This window comes from Pelobates fuscus, chromosome 3, assembly GCF_036172605.1.
Source record: "Pelobates fuscus isolate aPelFus1 chromosome 3, aPelFus1.pri, whole genome shotgun sequence".
Classification (NCBI taxonomy): Eukaryota; Metazoa; Chordata; class Amphibia; order Anura; family Pelobatidae; genus Pelobates; species Pelobates fuscus.
In genome coordinates, this window is record NC_086319.1 from 421,962,568 (window position 1) to 421,981,200 (window position 18,633).

An 18,633-nucleotide genomic window follows, 5' to 3' on the forward strand; every position below is an offset into this window, starting at 1 on the left:
AGTGGGTATGAGGCTGGCAGAGATGCAGTGGGTATGAGGCTGGCACAGATGCAGTGGGTATGAGGCTGGCAGAGAGGCAGTGGGTATGAGGCTGGCAGAGATGCAGTGGGTGTGAGGTTGGCAGAGATGCAGTGGGTTTGAGGCTGGCACAGATGCAGTGGGTATGAGGTTGGCAGAGTTGCAGTGGGTATGAGGCTGGCACAGATGCAGTGGGTATGAGGCTGGCACAGATGCAGTGGGTATGAGGTTGGCAACGTTGCAGTGGGTATGAGGCTGGCACAAATGCAGTGGGTATGAGGCTGGCACAGATGCAGTAGGTATGAGGCTGGCACAGATGCAGTGGGTATGAGGCTGGCAGAGTTGCAGTGGGTATGAGGCTGGCACAAATGCAGTGGGTATGAGGCTGGCACAGATGCAGTAGGTATGAAGTTGGCAGAGATGCAGTGGGTATGAGGCTGGCAGAGATGCAGTGGGTATGAGGTTGGCAGAGAGGCAGTGGGAATGAGGCTGGCACAGATGCAGTGGGTATGAGGCTGACAGAGATGCAGTGGGTATGAGGCTGGCACAGATGCAGTGGGTATGAGGCTGGCACAGATGCAGTGGGTATGAGGCTGGCAGAGATGCAGTGGGTATGAGGCTGGCACAGATGCAGTCGGTATGAGGCTGGCAGAGATGCAGTGGGTATGAGGCTGGCACAGATGCAGTGGGTATGAGGCTGGCAGAGAGGCAGTGGGTATGAGGCTGGCACAGATGCAGTGGGTATGAGGTTGGCAGAGTTGCAGTGGGTATGAGGCTGGCAGAGATGCAGTGGGTATGAGGCTGGCACAGATGCAGTGGGTATGAGGCTGGCAGAGATGCAGTTGGTATGAGGCTGGCACAGATGCAGTGGGTATGAGGCTGGCAGAGATGCAGTGGGTATGAGGCTGGCACAGATGCAGTGGGTATGAGGCTGGCAGAGATGCAGTGGGTATGAGGCTGGCAGAGATGCAGTGGGTATGAGGTTGGCAGAGATGCAGTGGGTATGAGGCTGGCACAGATGCAGTGGGTATGAGGCTGGCAGAGATGCAGTGGGTATGAGGCTGGCACAGATGCAGTGGGTATGAGGCTGGCAGAGATGCAGTGGGTATGAGGCTGGCAGAGATGCAGTGGGTATGAGGTTGGCAGGGATGCAGTGGGTATGAGGCTGGCACAGATGCAGTGGGTATGAGGTTGGCAGAGATGCAGTGGGTATGAGGCTGGCAGAGATGCAGTGGGTATGAGGCTGGCAGAGATGCAGTGGGTATGAGGCTGGCACAGATGCAGTGGGTATGAGGTTGGCACAGATGCAGTGGGTATGAGGTTGGCAGAGATGCAGTGGGTATGAGGCTGGCAGAGATGCAGTGGGTATGAGGCTGGCAGAGATGCAGTGGGTATGAGGCTGGCACAGATGCAGTGGGTATGAGGTTGGCACAGATGCAGTGGGTATGAGGCTGGCACAGATGCAGACTCCCAGCATGCAGTGGGGCAGGTAGCATTGGATACAGTGCAGGATTTACCTCCCCCATACACTCCTCCACTCATCCTGCCTGGACACCTGAAATCACACTGCCGACCACCTGCCCATACCCTCCTTCCCTTTAAATGGGCATGACTAGAATCAGCAGGAGAGAGACTGTCTGCATTCAGCCAATCACAGAACAGCATGGCCTCAGTCTCCATTACTGATTGGCTGATAAAGCGGTCACTCTGTATCCCCTAAAAGGCTTTATTGTCGGAGGTTTAATAATATGAGGAGGAGCCTGAATTATCACTGCGTATCCAAGCAACCATTACATAGTGATACAGAGTATACACACTAAACCATACTGCTCCCTATAGTGATACTGAGTATCTATACACTATTACTGCTCCCTATAGTGATACTGAGTATCTATACACTATTACTGCTCTCTATAGTGATCCTGAGTATCTATACACTATTACTGCTTCCTATAGTGATACTAAGTATCTATACACTATTACTGCTCTCTATAGTGATACTGAGTATCTATACACTATTACTGCTTCCTATAGTGATACTGAGTATCTATACACTATTACTGCTCCCTATAGTGATACTGAGTATCTATACACTATTACTGCTCTCTATAGTGATCCTGAGTATCTATACACTATTACTGCTCCCTATAGTGATACTGAGTATCTATACACTATTACTGCTTCCTATAGTGATACTGAGTATCTATACACTATTACTGCTCTCTATAGTGATCCTGAGTATCTATACACTATTACTGCTTCCTATAGTGATACTAAGTATCTATACACTATTACTGCTCTCTATAGTGATACTGAGTATCTATACACTATTACTGCTTCCTATAGTGATACTGAGTATCTATACACTATTACTGCTCTCTATAGTGATACTGAGTATCTATACACTATTACTGCTCCCTATAGTGATACTGAGTATCTATACACTATTACTGCTCTCTATAGTGATACTGAGTATCTATACACTATTACTGCTTCCTATAGTGATACTGAGTATCTATACACTATTACTGCTTCCTATAGTGATACTGAGTATCTATACACTATTACTGCTCTCTATAGTGATACTGAGTATCTATACACTATTACTGCTCTCTATAGTGATCCTGAGTATCTATACACTATTACTGCTTCCTATAGTGATACAGAGTATCTATACACTATTACTGCTCTCTATAGTGATACTGAGTATCTATACACTATTACTGCTCTCTATAGTGATACTGAGTATCTATACACTATTACTGCTCTCTATAGTGATAATGAGTATCTATACACTATTACTGCTCTCTATAGTGATCCTGAGTATCTATACACTATTACTGCTTCCTATAGTGATACTGAGTATCTATACACTATTACTGCTCCATATAGTGATCCTGAGTATCTATGCACTATTACTGCTCTCTATAGTGATACTGAGTATCTATACACTATTACTGCTCTCTATAGTGATACTGACTATCTATACACTATTACTGCTTCCTATAGTGATACTGAGTATCTATACACTATTACTGCTCCATATAGTGATCCTGAGTATCTATACACTATTACTGCTCTCTATAGTGATACTGAGTATCTATACACTATTACTGCTCTCTATAGTGATACTGAGTATCTATACACTATTACTGCTCTCTATAGTGATACTGACTATCTATACACTATTACTGCTTCCTATAGTGATACTGAGTATCTATACACTATTACTGCTCCATATAGTGATCCTGAGTATCTATACACTATTACTGCTCTCTATAGTGATACTGAGTATCTATACACTATTACTGCTTCCTATAGTGATACTGAGTATCTATACACTATTACTGCTCCCTATAGTGATACTGAGTATCTATACACTATTACTGCTCTCTATAGTGATACTGAGTATCTATACACTATTACTGCTTCCTATAGTGATACTGAGTATCTATACACTATTACTGCTCCCTATAGTGATACTGAGTATCTATACACTATTACTGCTTCCTATAGTGATACTGAGTATCTATACACTATTACTGCTCCATATAGTGATACAGAGTATCTATACACTATTACTGCTCTCTATAGTGATACTGAGTATCTATACACTATTACTGCTCTCTATAGTGATCCTGAGTATCTATACACTATTACTGCTCTCTATAGTGATCCTGAGTATCTATACACTATTACTGCTCCATATAGTGATACTGAGTATCTATACACTATTACTGCTCCCTATAGTGATGCTGAGTATCTATACACTATTACTGCTCCCTATAGTGATCCTGAGTATCTATACACTATTACTGCTCTCTATAGTGATACTGAGTATCTATACACTATTACTGCTCTCTATAGTGATCCTGAGTATCTATACACTATTACTGCTCTCTATAGTGATACTGAGTATCTATACACTATTACTGCTCCATATAGTGATACTGAGTATCTATACACTATTACTGCTCCCTATAGTGATACTGAGTATCTATACACTATTACTGCTCCCTATAGTGATCCTGAGTATCTATACACTATTACTGCTCTCTATAGTGATACTGAGTATCTATACACTATTACTGCTCTCTATAGTGATACTGAGTATCTATACACTATTACTGCTCTCTATAGTGATCCTGAGTATCTATACACTATTATTGCTCTCTATAGTGATACTGAGTATCTATACACTATTACTGCTCTCTATAGTGATTCTGAGTATCTATACACTATTACTGCTTCCTATAGTGATGCTGAGTATCTATACACTATTACTGCTCTCTATAGTGATACTGAGTATCTATACACTATTACTGCTCCATATAGTGATCCTGAGTATCTATACACTATTACTGCTCCATATAGTGATCCTGAGTATCTATACACTATTACTGCTTCCTATAGTGATACTGAGTATCTATACACTATTACTGCTCCCTATAGTGATCCTGAGTATCTATACACTATTACTGCTCCATATAATGATACCGAGTATCTATACACTATTACTGCTCTCTATAGTGATCCTGAGTATCTATACACTATTACTGCTCCATATAGTGATCCTGAGTATCTATACACTATTACTGCTCCATATAGTGATCCTGAGTATCTATACACTATTACTGCTCTCTATAGTGATCCTGAGTATCTATACACTATTACTGCTCCCTATAGTGATCCTGAGTATCTATACACTATTACTGCTCCATATAATGATACTGAGTATCTATACACTATTACTGCTCTCTATAGTGATCCTGAGTATCTATACACTATTACTGCTCCATATAGTGATCCTGAGTATCTATACACTATTACTGCTCTCTATAGTGATCCTGAGTATCTATACACTATTACTGCTCTCTATAGTGATCCTGAGTATCTATACACTATTACTGCTCCCTATAGTGATCCTGAGTATCTATACACTATTACTGCTCCCTATAGTGATCCTGAGTATCTATACACTATTACTGCTCCATATAGTGATAATGAGTATCTATACACTATTACTGCTTCCTATAGTGATCCTGAGTATCTATACACTATTACTGCTCCCTATAGTGATCCTGAGTATCTATACACTATTACTGCTCCATATAGTGATACTGAGTATCTATACACTATTACTGCTCTCTATAGTGATCCTGAGTATCTATACACTATTACTGCTCTCTATAGTGATCCTGAGTATCTATACACTATTACTGCTCTCTATAGTGATCCTGAGTATCTATACACTATTACTGCTCCCTATAGTGATCCTGAGTATCTATACACTATTACTGCTCCATATAGTGATAATGAGTATCTATACACTATTACTGCTTCCTATAGTGATCCTGAGTATCTATACACTATTACTGCTCCCTATAGTGATCCTGAGTATCTATACACTATTACTGCTCCATATAGTGATACTGAGTATCTATACACTATTACTGCTCTCTATAGTGATCCTGAGTATCTATACACTATTACTGCTCTCTATAGTGATCCTGAGTATCTATACACTATTACTGCTCTCTATAGTGATCCTGAGTATCTATACACTATTACTGCTCCCTATAGTGATCCTGAGTATCTATACACTATTACTGCTCTCTATAGTGATACTGAGTATCTATACACTATTACTGCTCTCTATAGTGATACTGAGTATCTATACACTATTACTGCTCCCTATAGTGATCCTGAGTATCTATACACTATTACTGCTCTCTATAGTGATCCTGAGTATCTATACACTATTACTGCTCTCTATAGTGATACTGAGTATCTATACACTATTACTGCTTCCTATAGTGATCCTGAGTATCTATACACTATTACTGCTCCATATAGTGATACTGAGTATCTATACACTGTTACTGCTCCCTATAGTGATCCTGAGTATCTATACACTATTACTGCTCTCTATAGTGATCCTGAGTATCTATACACTATTACTGCTCCATATAGTGATGCTGAGTATCTATACACTATTACTGCTCCATATAGTGATACTGAGTATCTACACACTATTACTGCTCCATATAGTGATGCAGAGTATCTATACACTATTACTGCTCCATATAGTGATACTGAGTATCTACACACTATTACTGCTCCATATAGTGATGCTGAGTATCTACACACTATTACTGCTCCATATAGTGATGCTGAGTATCTATACACTATTACTGCTCTCTATCGTGATACTGAGTATCTATACACTATTGCTGTTCTCTATAGTGATCCTGAGTATCTATACACTATTACTGCTTCCTATAGTGATCCTGAGTATCTACACACTATTACTGCTTCCTATAGTGATGCTGAGTATCTATACACTATTACTGCTCCATATAGTGATGCTGAGTATCTATACACTATTACTGCTCTCTATCGTGATACTGAGTATCTATACACTATTGCTGTTCTCTATAGTGATCCTGAGTATCTATACACTATTACTGCTTCCTATAGTGATACTGAGTATCTATACACTATTACTGCTCCGTATCGTGATACACTCTCGGGCCCCTTGTGACAGACACAGACAGCTGATGTTCTGACACTGAATTTAGTGCTTTGTATAGTGGTACTGAGTATCTGCAATGGTTCTCACTGCACCATATGATACAATATTACTCAGTATGTGGAGTAATGGTATAGATACTCGTCTCTATGTGGCTTACATACTTAATGCTGTTAATACAGAACACCTATACTTCCTCTCTGGTTTGGAGGTATTTAGCTAAAATCAGAGACGGATACTTTGTCCTGATATTTGTCCCAGGATTGTCCAGAAAACTTTCACAATTCACACCTCCTGCACTCTGTGAATTTCACTAAAACACTCAATTTACAGAAGTGACCATGGATTGCTCTAAATTTGTTCAAAAATATCTCAGCCAGAATCATAGCACTGTTGATAAAGTTTCCAATTTTGGCTAAATTGTGAAAATCTAATCTTTGTGTACGTTTAACCCCAATTCATGTTTTAAGAGCGGAGATATAGTTTGCTATTCTTCCTCGTTACATACTGTTCTGGACACGTATGGTGTATTCACCAAACAAGCCGTAGTGAACTGGCAACCAAAGTGCACAATTTAGGCTGAACACCCAGTAATGGGGATTTGGATGAGCAGACGCCCTGTGATTTAGGGACATTGTGACTGATTCCTGTTGGCCGCCAGTCTCAGCATGTTCACCTGGATACATGGCTTTGTGATGCTGTTGGGCATCGCGTGAAAGGAGCTCCCTGCAGGAGAAGCAGGAAGTATTTTTCAATCACTCCTGTTTCATTGAGCTCCTGGCAGGAGATCGGTTACATGTCATTGGGCAGCATGTGTCCTACTTTGCACATAGTGAAGCAATAGTGGATGTGGCAGGCCTGGTATTAATGGATACAGTAAAATATTTCAATATGCCGGAATATTGAGTCCCCTACAGTTACAGCCTTCTGCTACTTTAGTGAGTTGGTCATTTAAGGCATCATTCACAAGTTCTAAGTTACTTAGTATACAGAGTATTAAGACAGCTAATTATTTAGGGACTCCCAACCTGTGTGACAGCGGGTGTAGCTAAGTGTGTGCATCATGTGGATCTGACACTAGGAATCCATGTAGGCGTGCGTGCTGGTGACCGTGTAGGCGTGCGTGCTGGTGACCGTGTAGGCGTGCGTGCTGGTGACCGTGTAGGCGTGCGTGCTGGTGACCGTGTAGGCGTGCGTGCTGGTGACCGTGTAGGCGTGCGTGCTGGTGACCGTGTAGGCGTGCGTGCTGGTGACCATGTAGGCGTGCGTGCTGGTGACCATGCAGGCGTGCGTGCTGGTGACCATGCAGGCGTGCGTGCTGGTGACCATGCAGGCGTGCGTGCTGGTGACCGTGTAGGCGTGCGTGCTGGTGACCGTGTAGGCGTGCGTGCTGGTGACCGTGTAGGCGTGCGTGCTGGTGACCATGTAGGCGTGCGTGCTGGTGACCGTGTAGGCGTGCGTGCTGGTGACCATGTAGGCGTGCGTGCTGGTGACCATGTAGGCGTGCGTGCTGGTGACCATGTAGGCGTGCGTGCTGGTGACCGTGTAGGCGTGCGTGCTGGTGACCGTGTAGGCGTGCGTGCTGGTGACCATGTAGGCGTGCGTGCTGGTGACCGTGTAGGCGTGCGTGCTGGTGACCGTGTAGGCGTGCGTGCTGGTGACCGTGTAGGCGTGCGTGCTGGTGACCGTGTAGGCGTGCGTGCTGGTGACCATGTAGGCGTGCGTGCTGGTGACCATGTAGGCGTGCGTGCTGGTGACCATGTAGGCGTGCGTGCTGGTGACCGTGTAGGCGTGCGTGCTGGTGACCGTGTAGGCGTGCGTGCTGGTGACCGTGTAGGCGTGCGTGCTGGTGACCGTGTAGGCGTGCGTGCTGGTGACCGTGTAGGCGTGCGTGCTGGTGACCGTGTAGGCGTGCGTGCTGGTGACCGTGTAGGCGTGCGTGCTGGTGACCGTGTAGGCGTGCGTGCTGGTGACCGTGTAGGCGTGCGTGCTGGTGACCGTGTAGGCGTGCGTGCTGGTGACCGTGTAGGCGTGCGTGCTGGTGACCGTGTAGGCGTGCGTGCTGGTGACCGTGTAGGCGTGCGTGCTGGTGACCGTGTAGGCGTGCGTGCTGGTGACCGTGTAGGCGTGCGTGCTGGTGACCGTGTAGGCGTGCGTGCTGGTGACCGTGTAGGCGTGCGTGCTGGTGACCGTGTAGGCGTGCGTGCTGGTGACCGTGTAGGCGTGCGTGCTGGTGACCGTGTAGGCGTGCGTGCTGGTGACCGTGTAGGCGTGCGTGCTGGTGACCGTGTAGGCGTGCGTGCTGGTGACCGTGTAGGCGTGCGTGCTGGTGACCGTGTAGGCGTGCGTGCTGGTGACCGTGTAGGCGTGCGTGCTGGTGACCGTGTAGGCGTGCGTGCTGGTGACCGTGTAGGCGTGCGTGCTGGTGACCATGTAGGTGTGCGTGTTGGTGACCATGTTGTGATCATGTAGATGTGCAGCATGGAATGTTAGCTCTCAATATCCTGGTCACTTGGCTAGGACTCCGGCTACTCCTGCTCCATCCTTTATATTAAATGAAAGCGCTTGATTAACCCATACTCTTCAGGCACCAGTAGTTTATAGAATATGCCGTTCAGCAGTTGGGTCGTGAGCTCCAAAAGCGCAGCACCTAAATATTTGTTTTATTCAATTACATATAAAGGAGGGCAAATTAACTGCATGCCTTTTAGCTTATTAATATTGGCATTTATTATTTACAAAGCTCACAATCTGCATTTTTATTAAATTAAAAAATTGAAATCGGTTATCTATAGGAAATGTAATGAAACGCCTAGCCTTATGATCTATAAAAAACATTTTACCATACATAAACTTGTAGTGTAGGAGCTTGCAGACAGTCACATTGGACATAGGATGTAGCGCAATCACCATTTTATTGTGAGAGGGAGTAGGTTACACATGCTCTAATTTGTGAAGTAGTATTTTTTAGCAAAATCAAATTCATTCTGAACACCAGGCTATATTTTTTTCCCCAAGAATATTTTTATTAAGGATTTTTCATATGATATGCACACAGTGGTACAGAAATAAAGGATGCAGGGCATACAAAGCTTTATCACCAATATGACCGATTTTAAATGAACATTTCACTGCTAAAACAAAAACATTTTGGTCTATCAAAAACAGCTTGCAAACGCTGCAGTTTCCTTGTCTGCAGCCTTTACAAGCCCTCCCCTTCTAACCCCGCCCAGACTTTCTGTGGCTGTCCAATCACAGACTTCCAAATGCAGCTCAATGAGAATTCTTTGCAAGGCAGATGCTCTGGGCAGTTGCTGCCTGCACTGAGCTAACCAAACCAGGAAGTAACAGGTCCGGGTGTCTGAGTCATGCAGTCATCGGGGTGTAACAAGGTTAATTTATAAATTAAAAAAAAAAAAAAGCCAATTTCTATTGAAAACTAAAATAAGAAAAATACAAATACACCCTCTTCACACATAAAGCACCTGAGACCGTGTACGTTTGGGCTCTGGAGTGCTTCTTTGATATTAATTGTTAAGGTACAACGAGGTAGTACTTTAAGGCAGCTATGGTCGACTGAAATAAAAATCAACTAACTTCCAGCGTCTAAGCAACTCTGTATGCGGGACTTTAAAGATGGTGCTCTTCCTCATTAAGTTACACAGTATTGAAGACAGATTCTCCTAATATTGTACAGTGAGAAAAATACCTAACAAACCTACTCCATATCCAAAACCAGTAAAATGGAGCAAAATAAGCAGAATTTTTTTTTACTTTTTTAAACCATTGCTTCTTACATGTGGGATAGACCCATGCATGAGAAGCTGTTCTTCATTTACTAAGCTGGTGTTAAAGGAGATCCCACCAGGAAAGGTCGGCCTCCAGTCACTAGGTTCCCATCAGCTCAGTATGATACTTCGGAGAACAAGACCCATTTCTGTGTTACCTATAGCTCGGACAACGCAGACAAACCACTTGCAGATGGCAGCCCTCATAGTACTGGAGAGAACCCTGTGTTCAAAAACTGAAATGCCCACTCTGAGGTTCTAATTGTGCAAATTACTGGAGTACAAATATAAATAAAATCCTCTTAAAACTAACTTTACTACAAAACAGTTTGTGCTCTATCACCCATTAAAATGAATGTGAATGATTTTCTCATTAAAGCTGGTCTTTAGCCATCCTCACAGCCTCAGATTCCTTTCAGTGATAGTCTACCTTGGGAGTACCCACACAATACGTGTATACATGAAAACACTTTGGTCATACTCTGGGAGGGGTTCATTAAAGTGACAATCAGAAATTGGAAAAGCAATCACCAACAGAACCATGGTGGCCGCCTCACTTTTACAACTTTTCAGCACTTTGATAAATCTCTCCCTGTGAATCTAGAAGATCGGTGGAGACTGACATCAGAAAGAGGGGGGGGTTTCATCATAAAATCTGAACGATAGATATATATCTAAAAAAATAAAAAAAAATAAAAAAATAAAACTGCAAACAGGGGGACAAAAACAGACAATGGAAATCTTCTGTATAAAACACACTTCAAGACTTTCTACGAGAGATTCCTCTAAATTAGCAATGGCTAACCTTGGCATCCTTGAAATTTGTAAACTAGACTTCCCAACATCATGGGGTGCAAAGATAAGCCATGACTGGTCTACTCTAATAAAATATCTACAAACTGTCACAGGAGATAAACCCCTTAATATATCTAATATATACAGATGCCTTCACAATAAGGCCCTAATATAAACTCCATAGGGCTTAAGATAGGAAGACCCTCGGGAGATTTTGTTTGGGTCTGCAGGATCCCATAGTGATAGTGAGTTCTAGAGCAGCCCTGGTGGCTCCATCTCAGGAAAAGTCTTTAAGGAGGGGAGGGTTGGGTTGTGGTTTGTACATTCGTCTCACAATGTCCAGCTTTACTGGACCCATAGGAATCCAGGATATACTGAGCAGGAGTTACACCACTGGGCTTGTGTAGTAAAATGGTGGGAACCTGTAGACTTTAGCCATTAGAGGGGACTATACAAGAATGAATTAGTCATTTAACAGTCAAAGGACAGCTCTCTTAGCAGAATGGCCAAATATCTGAGAAGTCATCTTCTTAAATCTGTGTTCCATAAAGAGTCTCCTTATCCTCCAGCAATGACCATAGGATGGGCAGTTCATCATAAGGCACTGTCAAAATAGCCTGGCTCTTCTCCTGAGATGAGTATGGCACTGGACGCTCTTATGAGGTCAGAGGTTTGTTAAAGAACCACTGCTCTCCACTTCAAGTGTCTGATAATGAACCTGGGGATGAAATCCTCTGCGTTCTCCATAATCATAGAGTCCATATCCATACAAAGCAGTTAAATCATGGTTAGGTCCATGAACGGCGTCCATCTTCGGTGGCATTGCATAAGGAACATATCTAGAAGAACAAAATGAGAAAATGCTTTGTTTTAATGCACTATAAATAAAAAGGCACATGGATAATCAGATAAGGCGAGGGATGAAGTGAAATAAAAATTGAGAGAGCAGACATAATAAGAGGCTCTGTCTAGGAGGAGACTAGTGGATGGTATGGGTAGGAGCTCTGTCTAGGAGGAGTAGGAGATATGGGTAGGCGCTCTGGCTAGAAGGAGTGCAGGGGAAGTATGGGTAGGAGCTCTGGCTCGAAGGAGTGCAGGGGAAGTATGGGTAGGAGCCCTGGCTCGAAGGAGTGCAGGGGACGTATGGGTAGGAGCCCTGGCTCGAAGGAGTGCCAGAGTTTCCCCAAGAATATTATGGGTAGTGACTGGGGCAGAGAGAGAGTGACTGGGGCACGATAGGGGGCAGAGAGAGAGAGTGACTGGGGCACGATAGGGGGCAGAGAGAGAGAGTGACTGGGGCACGATAGGGGGCAGAGAGAGAGAGTGACTGGGGCACGATAGGGGGCAGAGAGAGAGAGTGACTGGGGCACGATACGGGGCAGAGAGAGAGTGACTGGGGCACGATACGGGGCAGAGAGAGAGTGACTGGGGCACGATACGGGGCAGAGAGAGAGTGACTGGGGCACGATACGGGGCAGAGAGAGAGTGACTGGGGCACGATACGGGGCAGAGAGAGAGTGACTGGGGCACGATACGGGGCCGAGAGAGAGTGACTGGGGCACGATAGGGGGCCGGGGCAGAGAGAGAGTGACTGGGGCACGATAGGGGGCCGGGGCAGAGAGAGAGTGACTGGGGCACGATAGGGGGCCGGGGCAGAGAGAGAGTGACTGGGGCACGATAGGGGGCCGGGGCAGAGAGAGAGTGACTGGGGCACGATAGGGGGCCGGGGCAGAGAGAGAGTGACTGGGGCACGATAGGGGGCCGGGGCAGAGAGAGAGTGACTGGGGCACGATAGGGGGCCGGGGCAGAGAGAGAGTGACTGGGGCACGATAGGGGGCCGGGGCAGAGAGAGAGTGACTGGGGCACGATAGGGGGCCGGGGCAGAGAGAGAGTGACTGGGGCACGATAGGGGGCCGGGGCAGAGAGAGAGTGACTGGGGCACGATAGGGGGCCGGGGCAGAGAGAGAGTGACTGGGGCACGATAGGGGGCCGGGGCAGAGAGAGAGTGACTGGGGCACGATAGGGGGCCGGGGCAGAGAGAGAGTGACTGGGGCACGATAGGGGGCCGGGGCAGAGAGAGAGTGACTGGGGCACGATAGGGGGCCGGGGCAGAGAGAGAGTGACTGGGGCACGATAGGGGGCCGGGGCAGAGAGTGAGTGACTGGGGCACGATAGGGGGCCGGGGCAGAGAGTGAGTGACTGGGGCACGATAGGGGGCCGGGGCAGAGAGTGAGTGACTGGGGCACGATAGGGGGCCGGGGCAGAGAGTGAGTGACTGGGGCACGATAGGGGGCCGGGGCAGAGAGTGACTGGGGCACGATAGGGGGCCGGGGCAGAGAGTGACTGGGGCACGATAGGGGGCCGGGGCAGAGAGTGACTGGGGCACGATAGGGGGCCGGGGCAGAGAGTGACTGGGGCACGATAGGGGGCCGGGGCAGAGAGTGACTGGGGCACGATAGGGGGCCGGGGCAGAGAGTGACTGGGGCACGATAGGGGGCCGGGGCAGAGAGTGACTGGGGCACGATAGGGGGCCGGGGCAGAGAGTGACTGGGGCACGATAGGGGGCCGGGGCAGAGAGTGACTGGGGCACGATAGGGGGCCGGGGCAGAGAGTGACTGGGGCACGATAGGGGGCCGGGGCAGAGAGTGACTGGGGCACGATAGGGGGCCGGGGCAGAGAGTGACTGGGGCACGATAGGGGGCCGGGGCAGAGAGTGACTGGGGCACGATAGGGGGCCGGGGCAGAGAGTGACTGGGGCACGATAGGGGGCCGGGGCAGAGAGTGACTGGGGCACGATAGGGGGCCGGGGCAGAGAGTGACTGGGGCACGATAGGGGGCCGGGGCAGAGAGTGACTGGGGCACGATAGGGGGCCGGGGCAGAGAGTGACTGGGGCACGATAGGGGGCCGGGGCAGAGAGTGACTAGCGTATATGGGCAGGAAAAGGGACTAAATGGGTTGAAAGGGGACACAAGTCACTTACCCATAAGGGTCCTGGAAACCATTGTAGTGAGCATGAAACCCCCGGCTGTCTGCACCAAGGTGGGCTCCAGGTTGAGTGGACTCCACTGGTTGTGGTGGGGCCAACATGCCCTGACTCCCCTCCTGTTTGTTGCTTGCTCCCCCTTTGTCCTTCCTTTTCTTACGGGGAGTATATTTGTATCCCGGGTAGTCCCGTGCATGCTGGACCCTCAGCATCCTGGCCTCCTCCCTAAAAGGTCTCCTCTCCTCCTCCCCCAGCCCCCGCCAGACCTCCCCCAGCCGCCGGCTGATCTCAGAGTTGTGCATTTTGGGGAACTGAGCTGAGACCTTCTTCCTCTCCCCGCTAGACCACACCATGAATGCATTCATTGGGCGCTTCACCGTCAGGGGCCCCTTCTCCTCGGTGGGCACCACACTCTTTGGCTGCTCTTTGGTTTCCGGGGGGTCTTTCATAGTGTGCTCCCCCTGTTGGGGCACTGCTGGGGGGTCTCTAATGGGATTCTGCTGATGCACGGTTGGAGAGACGCTCGTGGGAGATGTTTCTTCACGGTGGTGCATTGCTGTCTGGTCCCTCATGGTGTGTTGATCCAGCTGGAGAAGGTCCCTCATGGGGTGCTGGTCCTGCAGGTGAGAGTATCTCATCTGGTGCTGGTCCCCCTGGTGATGGTCGCTCATGGGGTGAAGCTTCTGTTGGCGAAGATCTCTCATTGGGTGCTGGTCCCCCTGTTGGAGGTCCCTCGTGGGTTGAAGCCTCTGTTGTTGGAGGTCCTTCATAGGGTGCTGGTCCCCCTGGTGGAGATCCCTCGTGGGGTGCTGGTCCCCCTGGTGGAGATCCCTCGTGGGGTGCTGGTCCCCCTGGTGGAGATCCCTCGTGGGGTGCTGGTCCCCCTGGTGGAGGTCCCTCGTGGGGTGCTGGTCCCCCTGGTGGAGGTCCCTCGTGGGGTGCTGGTCCCTCGTGGGGTGCTGGTCCCCCTGGTGGAGGTCCCTCGTGGGGTGCTGGTCCATGAGAAGGGGGTACATTGAGCAGGTGACCTCTCCTCGAGATTTTCTGTTCTGTGTACTAACTGCTCCCCCGCCCACCCAGTCCTTTAAACAGCCCCCAGCCCCATGATATTCCATCCAATCACAGCCAACACTGGAATCCGCCCCGCCCACTCACTATTTAACCCTTAATGTTCTCAGTAAAGGCAGCATGAAGCAGCACTGAGAACTTACTATAGATATACTGATATATTGCAACCTGCTCTGCATAGATATACATAATGCTCTGCACATATATACTATACTGCTCTGCATAGATATACACACTGCTCTGCACATAGATATACATAATGCTCTGCATAGATATACACAATGCTCTGCACATATATACTATACTGCTCTGCATAGATATACACAATGCTCTGCACATATATACTATACTGCTCTGCATAGATATACACACTGCTCTGCACATAGATATACATAATGCTCTGCATAGATATACACAATGCTCTGCACATATATACTATACTGCTCTGCATAGATATACATACTGCTCTGCACATAGATATACATAATGCTCTGCATAGATATACATAATGCTCTGCACATATATACTATACTGCTCTGCATAGATATACACAATGCTCTGCACATATATACTATACTGCTCTGCATAGATATACACACTGCTCTGCACATAGATATACATAATGCTCTGCATATATATACATAATGCTCTGCACATATATACTATACTGCTCTGCATAGATATACACACTGCTCTGCACATAGATATACATAATGCTCTGCATAAATATACATAATGCTCTGCACATATATACTATACTGCTCTGCATAGATATACACACTGCTCTGCACATAGATATACATAATGCTCTGCATAGATATACATAATGCTCTGCACATATATACTATACTGCTCTGCATAGATATACACACTGCTCTGCACATAGATATACATAATGCTCTGCATAGATATACATAATGCTCTGCACATATATACTATACTGCTCTGCATAGATATACACACTGCTCTGCACATAGATATACATAATGCTCTGCATAGATATACATAATGCTCTGCACATAGATATACATAATGCTCTGCATAGATATACATAATGCTCTGCACATATATACTATACTGCTCTGCATAGATATACACACTGCTCTGCACATAGATATACATAATGCTCTGCATAGATATACACAATGCTCTGCACATATATACTATACTGCTCTGCATAGATATACACACTGCTCTGCACATAGATATACATAATGCTCTGCATAGATATACACAATGCTCTGCACATATATACTATACTGCTCTGCATAGATATACATACTGCTCTGCACATAGATATACATAATGCTCTGCATAGATATACATAATGCTCTGCACATATATACTATACTGCTCTGCATAGATATACACAATGCTCTGCACATATATACTATACTGCTCTGCATAGATATACACACTGCTCTGCACATAGATATACATAATGCTCTGCATATATATACATAATGCTCTGCACATATATACTATACTGCTCTGCATAGATATACACACTGCTCTGCACATAGATATACATAATGCTCTGCATAAATATACATAATGCTCTGCACATATATACTATACTGCTCTGCATAGATATACACACTGCTCTGCACATAGATATACATAATGCTCTGCATAGATATACATAATGCTCTGCACATATATACTATACTGCTCTGCATAGATATACACACTGCTCTGCACATAGATATACATAATGCTCTGCATAGATATACATAATGCTCTGCACATATATACTATACTGCTCTGCATAGATATACACACTGCTTTGCACATAGATATACATAATGCTCTGCATAAATATACATAATGCTCTGCACATATATACTATACTGCTCTGCATAGATATACACACTGCTCTGCACATAGATATACATAATGCTCTGCATAGATATACATAATGCTCTGCACATATATACTATACTGCTCTGCATAGATATACACACTGCTCTGCACATAGATATACATAATGCTCTGCATAGATATACATAATGCTCTGCACATATATACTATACTGCTCTGCATAGCTATACACACTGCTCTGCACATAGATATACATAATGCTCTGCATAGATATACATAATGCTCTGCACATATATACTATACTGCTCTGCATAGATATACATACTGCTCTGCACATAGCTATACATAATGCTCTGCATAGATATACCATACTGCTCTGCACATAGATATACATAATGCTCTGCACATAGATATACATAATGCTCTGCATAGATATACATAATGCTCTGCACATATATACTATACTGCTCTGCATAGATATACACACTGCTCTGCACATAGATATACATAATGCTCTGCATAGATATACACAATGCTCTGCACATATATACTATACTGCTCTGCATAGATATACACACTGCTCTGCACATAGATATACATAATGCTCTGCATAGATATACACAATGCTCTGCACATATATACTATACTGCTCTGCATAGATATACATACTGCTCTGCACATAGATATACATAATGCTCTGCATAGATATACATAATGCTCTGCACATATATACTATACTGCTCTGCATAGATATACACAATGCTCTGCACATATATACTATACTGCTCTGCATAGATATACACACTGCTCTGCACATAGATATACATAATGCTCTGCATATATATACATAATGCTCTGCACATATATACTATACTGCTCTGCATAGATATACACACTGCTCTGCACATAGATATACATAATGCTCTGCATAAATATACATAATGCTCTGCACATATATACTATACTGCTCTGCATAGATATACACACTGCTCTGCACATAGATATACATAATGCTCTGCATAGATATACATAATGCTCTGCACATATATACTATACTGCTCTGCATAGATATACACACTGCTCTGCACATAGATATACATAATGCTCTGCATAGATATACATAATGCTCTGCACATATATACTATACTGCTCTGCATAGATATACACACTGCTCTGCACATAGATATACATAATGCTCTGCATAAATATACATAATGCTCTGCACATATATACTATACTGCTCTGCATAGATATACACACTGCTCTGCACATAGATATACATAATGCTCTGCATAGATATACATAATGCTCTGCACATATATACTATACTGCTCTGCATAGATATACACACTGCTCTGCACATAGATATACATAATGCTCTGCATAGATATACATAATGCTCTGCACATATATACTATACTGCTCTGCATAGATATACACACTGCTCTGCACATAGATATACATAATGCTCTGCATAGATATACATAATGCTCTGCACATATATACTATACTGCTCTGCATAGATATACATACTGCTCTGCACATAGCTATACATAATGCTCTGCATAGATATACCATACTGCTCTGCACATAGATATACATAATGCTCTGCACATAGATATACATA

The 18,633-nt window shown here is 45.3% G+C and overlaps 2 protein-coding genes across 5 annotated transcripts in view; both read right to left on the reverse strand.

Moving 5' to 3' along the window:
• Window positions 1-1,615, reverse strand: part of ACTL6B (actin like 6B) — a 110,675-nt gene extending 109,060 nt beyond the window's left edge. For 2 of the 3 annotated variants that reach the window (XM_063449798.1, XM_063449800.1), the window contains exon 1: window positions 1,536-1,615. In XM_063449798.1, coding sequence (XP_063305868.1) covers window positions 1,536-1,560 — 25 coding nt within the window. In that variant the 5' untranslated portion in view covers window positions 1,561-1,615. The remainder of the gene's footprint in view (window positions 1-1,535) is intronic. The other variant, XM_063449799.1, reaches the window with a different exon arrangement.
• Window positions 1,616-9,567: 7,952 nt separating this feature from the next.
• LOC134603650 (transcription factor sox-2-like) lies at window positions 9,568-15,140 on the reverse strand. Of its 2 annotated transcripts, XM_063449813.1 has the most exons (3): window positions 15,095-15,140; window positions 14,115-15,043; window positions 9,568-11,972 (listed from the first exon to the last, which is right to left on the reverse strand). In XM_063449813.1, the coding sequence occupies exons 1-3, from the start codon at window positions 15,131-15,133 to the stop codon at window positions 11,798-11,800; spliced, it is 1,143 nt and encodes a 380-aa protein (XP_063305883.1). In that variant the 5' UTR covers window positions 15,134-15,140; the 3' UTR covers window positions 9,568-11,797. The 2 variants fall into 2 exon arrangements, with proteins under 2 accessions (XP_063305883.1, XP_063305884.1); XM_063449814.1 differs by lacking the exon at window positions 15,095-15,140 and having other exon boundaries at window positions 14,115-15,068.
• Between the last annotated feature and the right edge of the window lie 3,493 nt (window positions 15,141-18,633).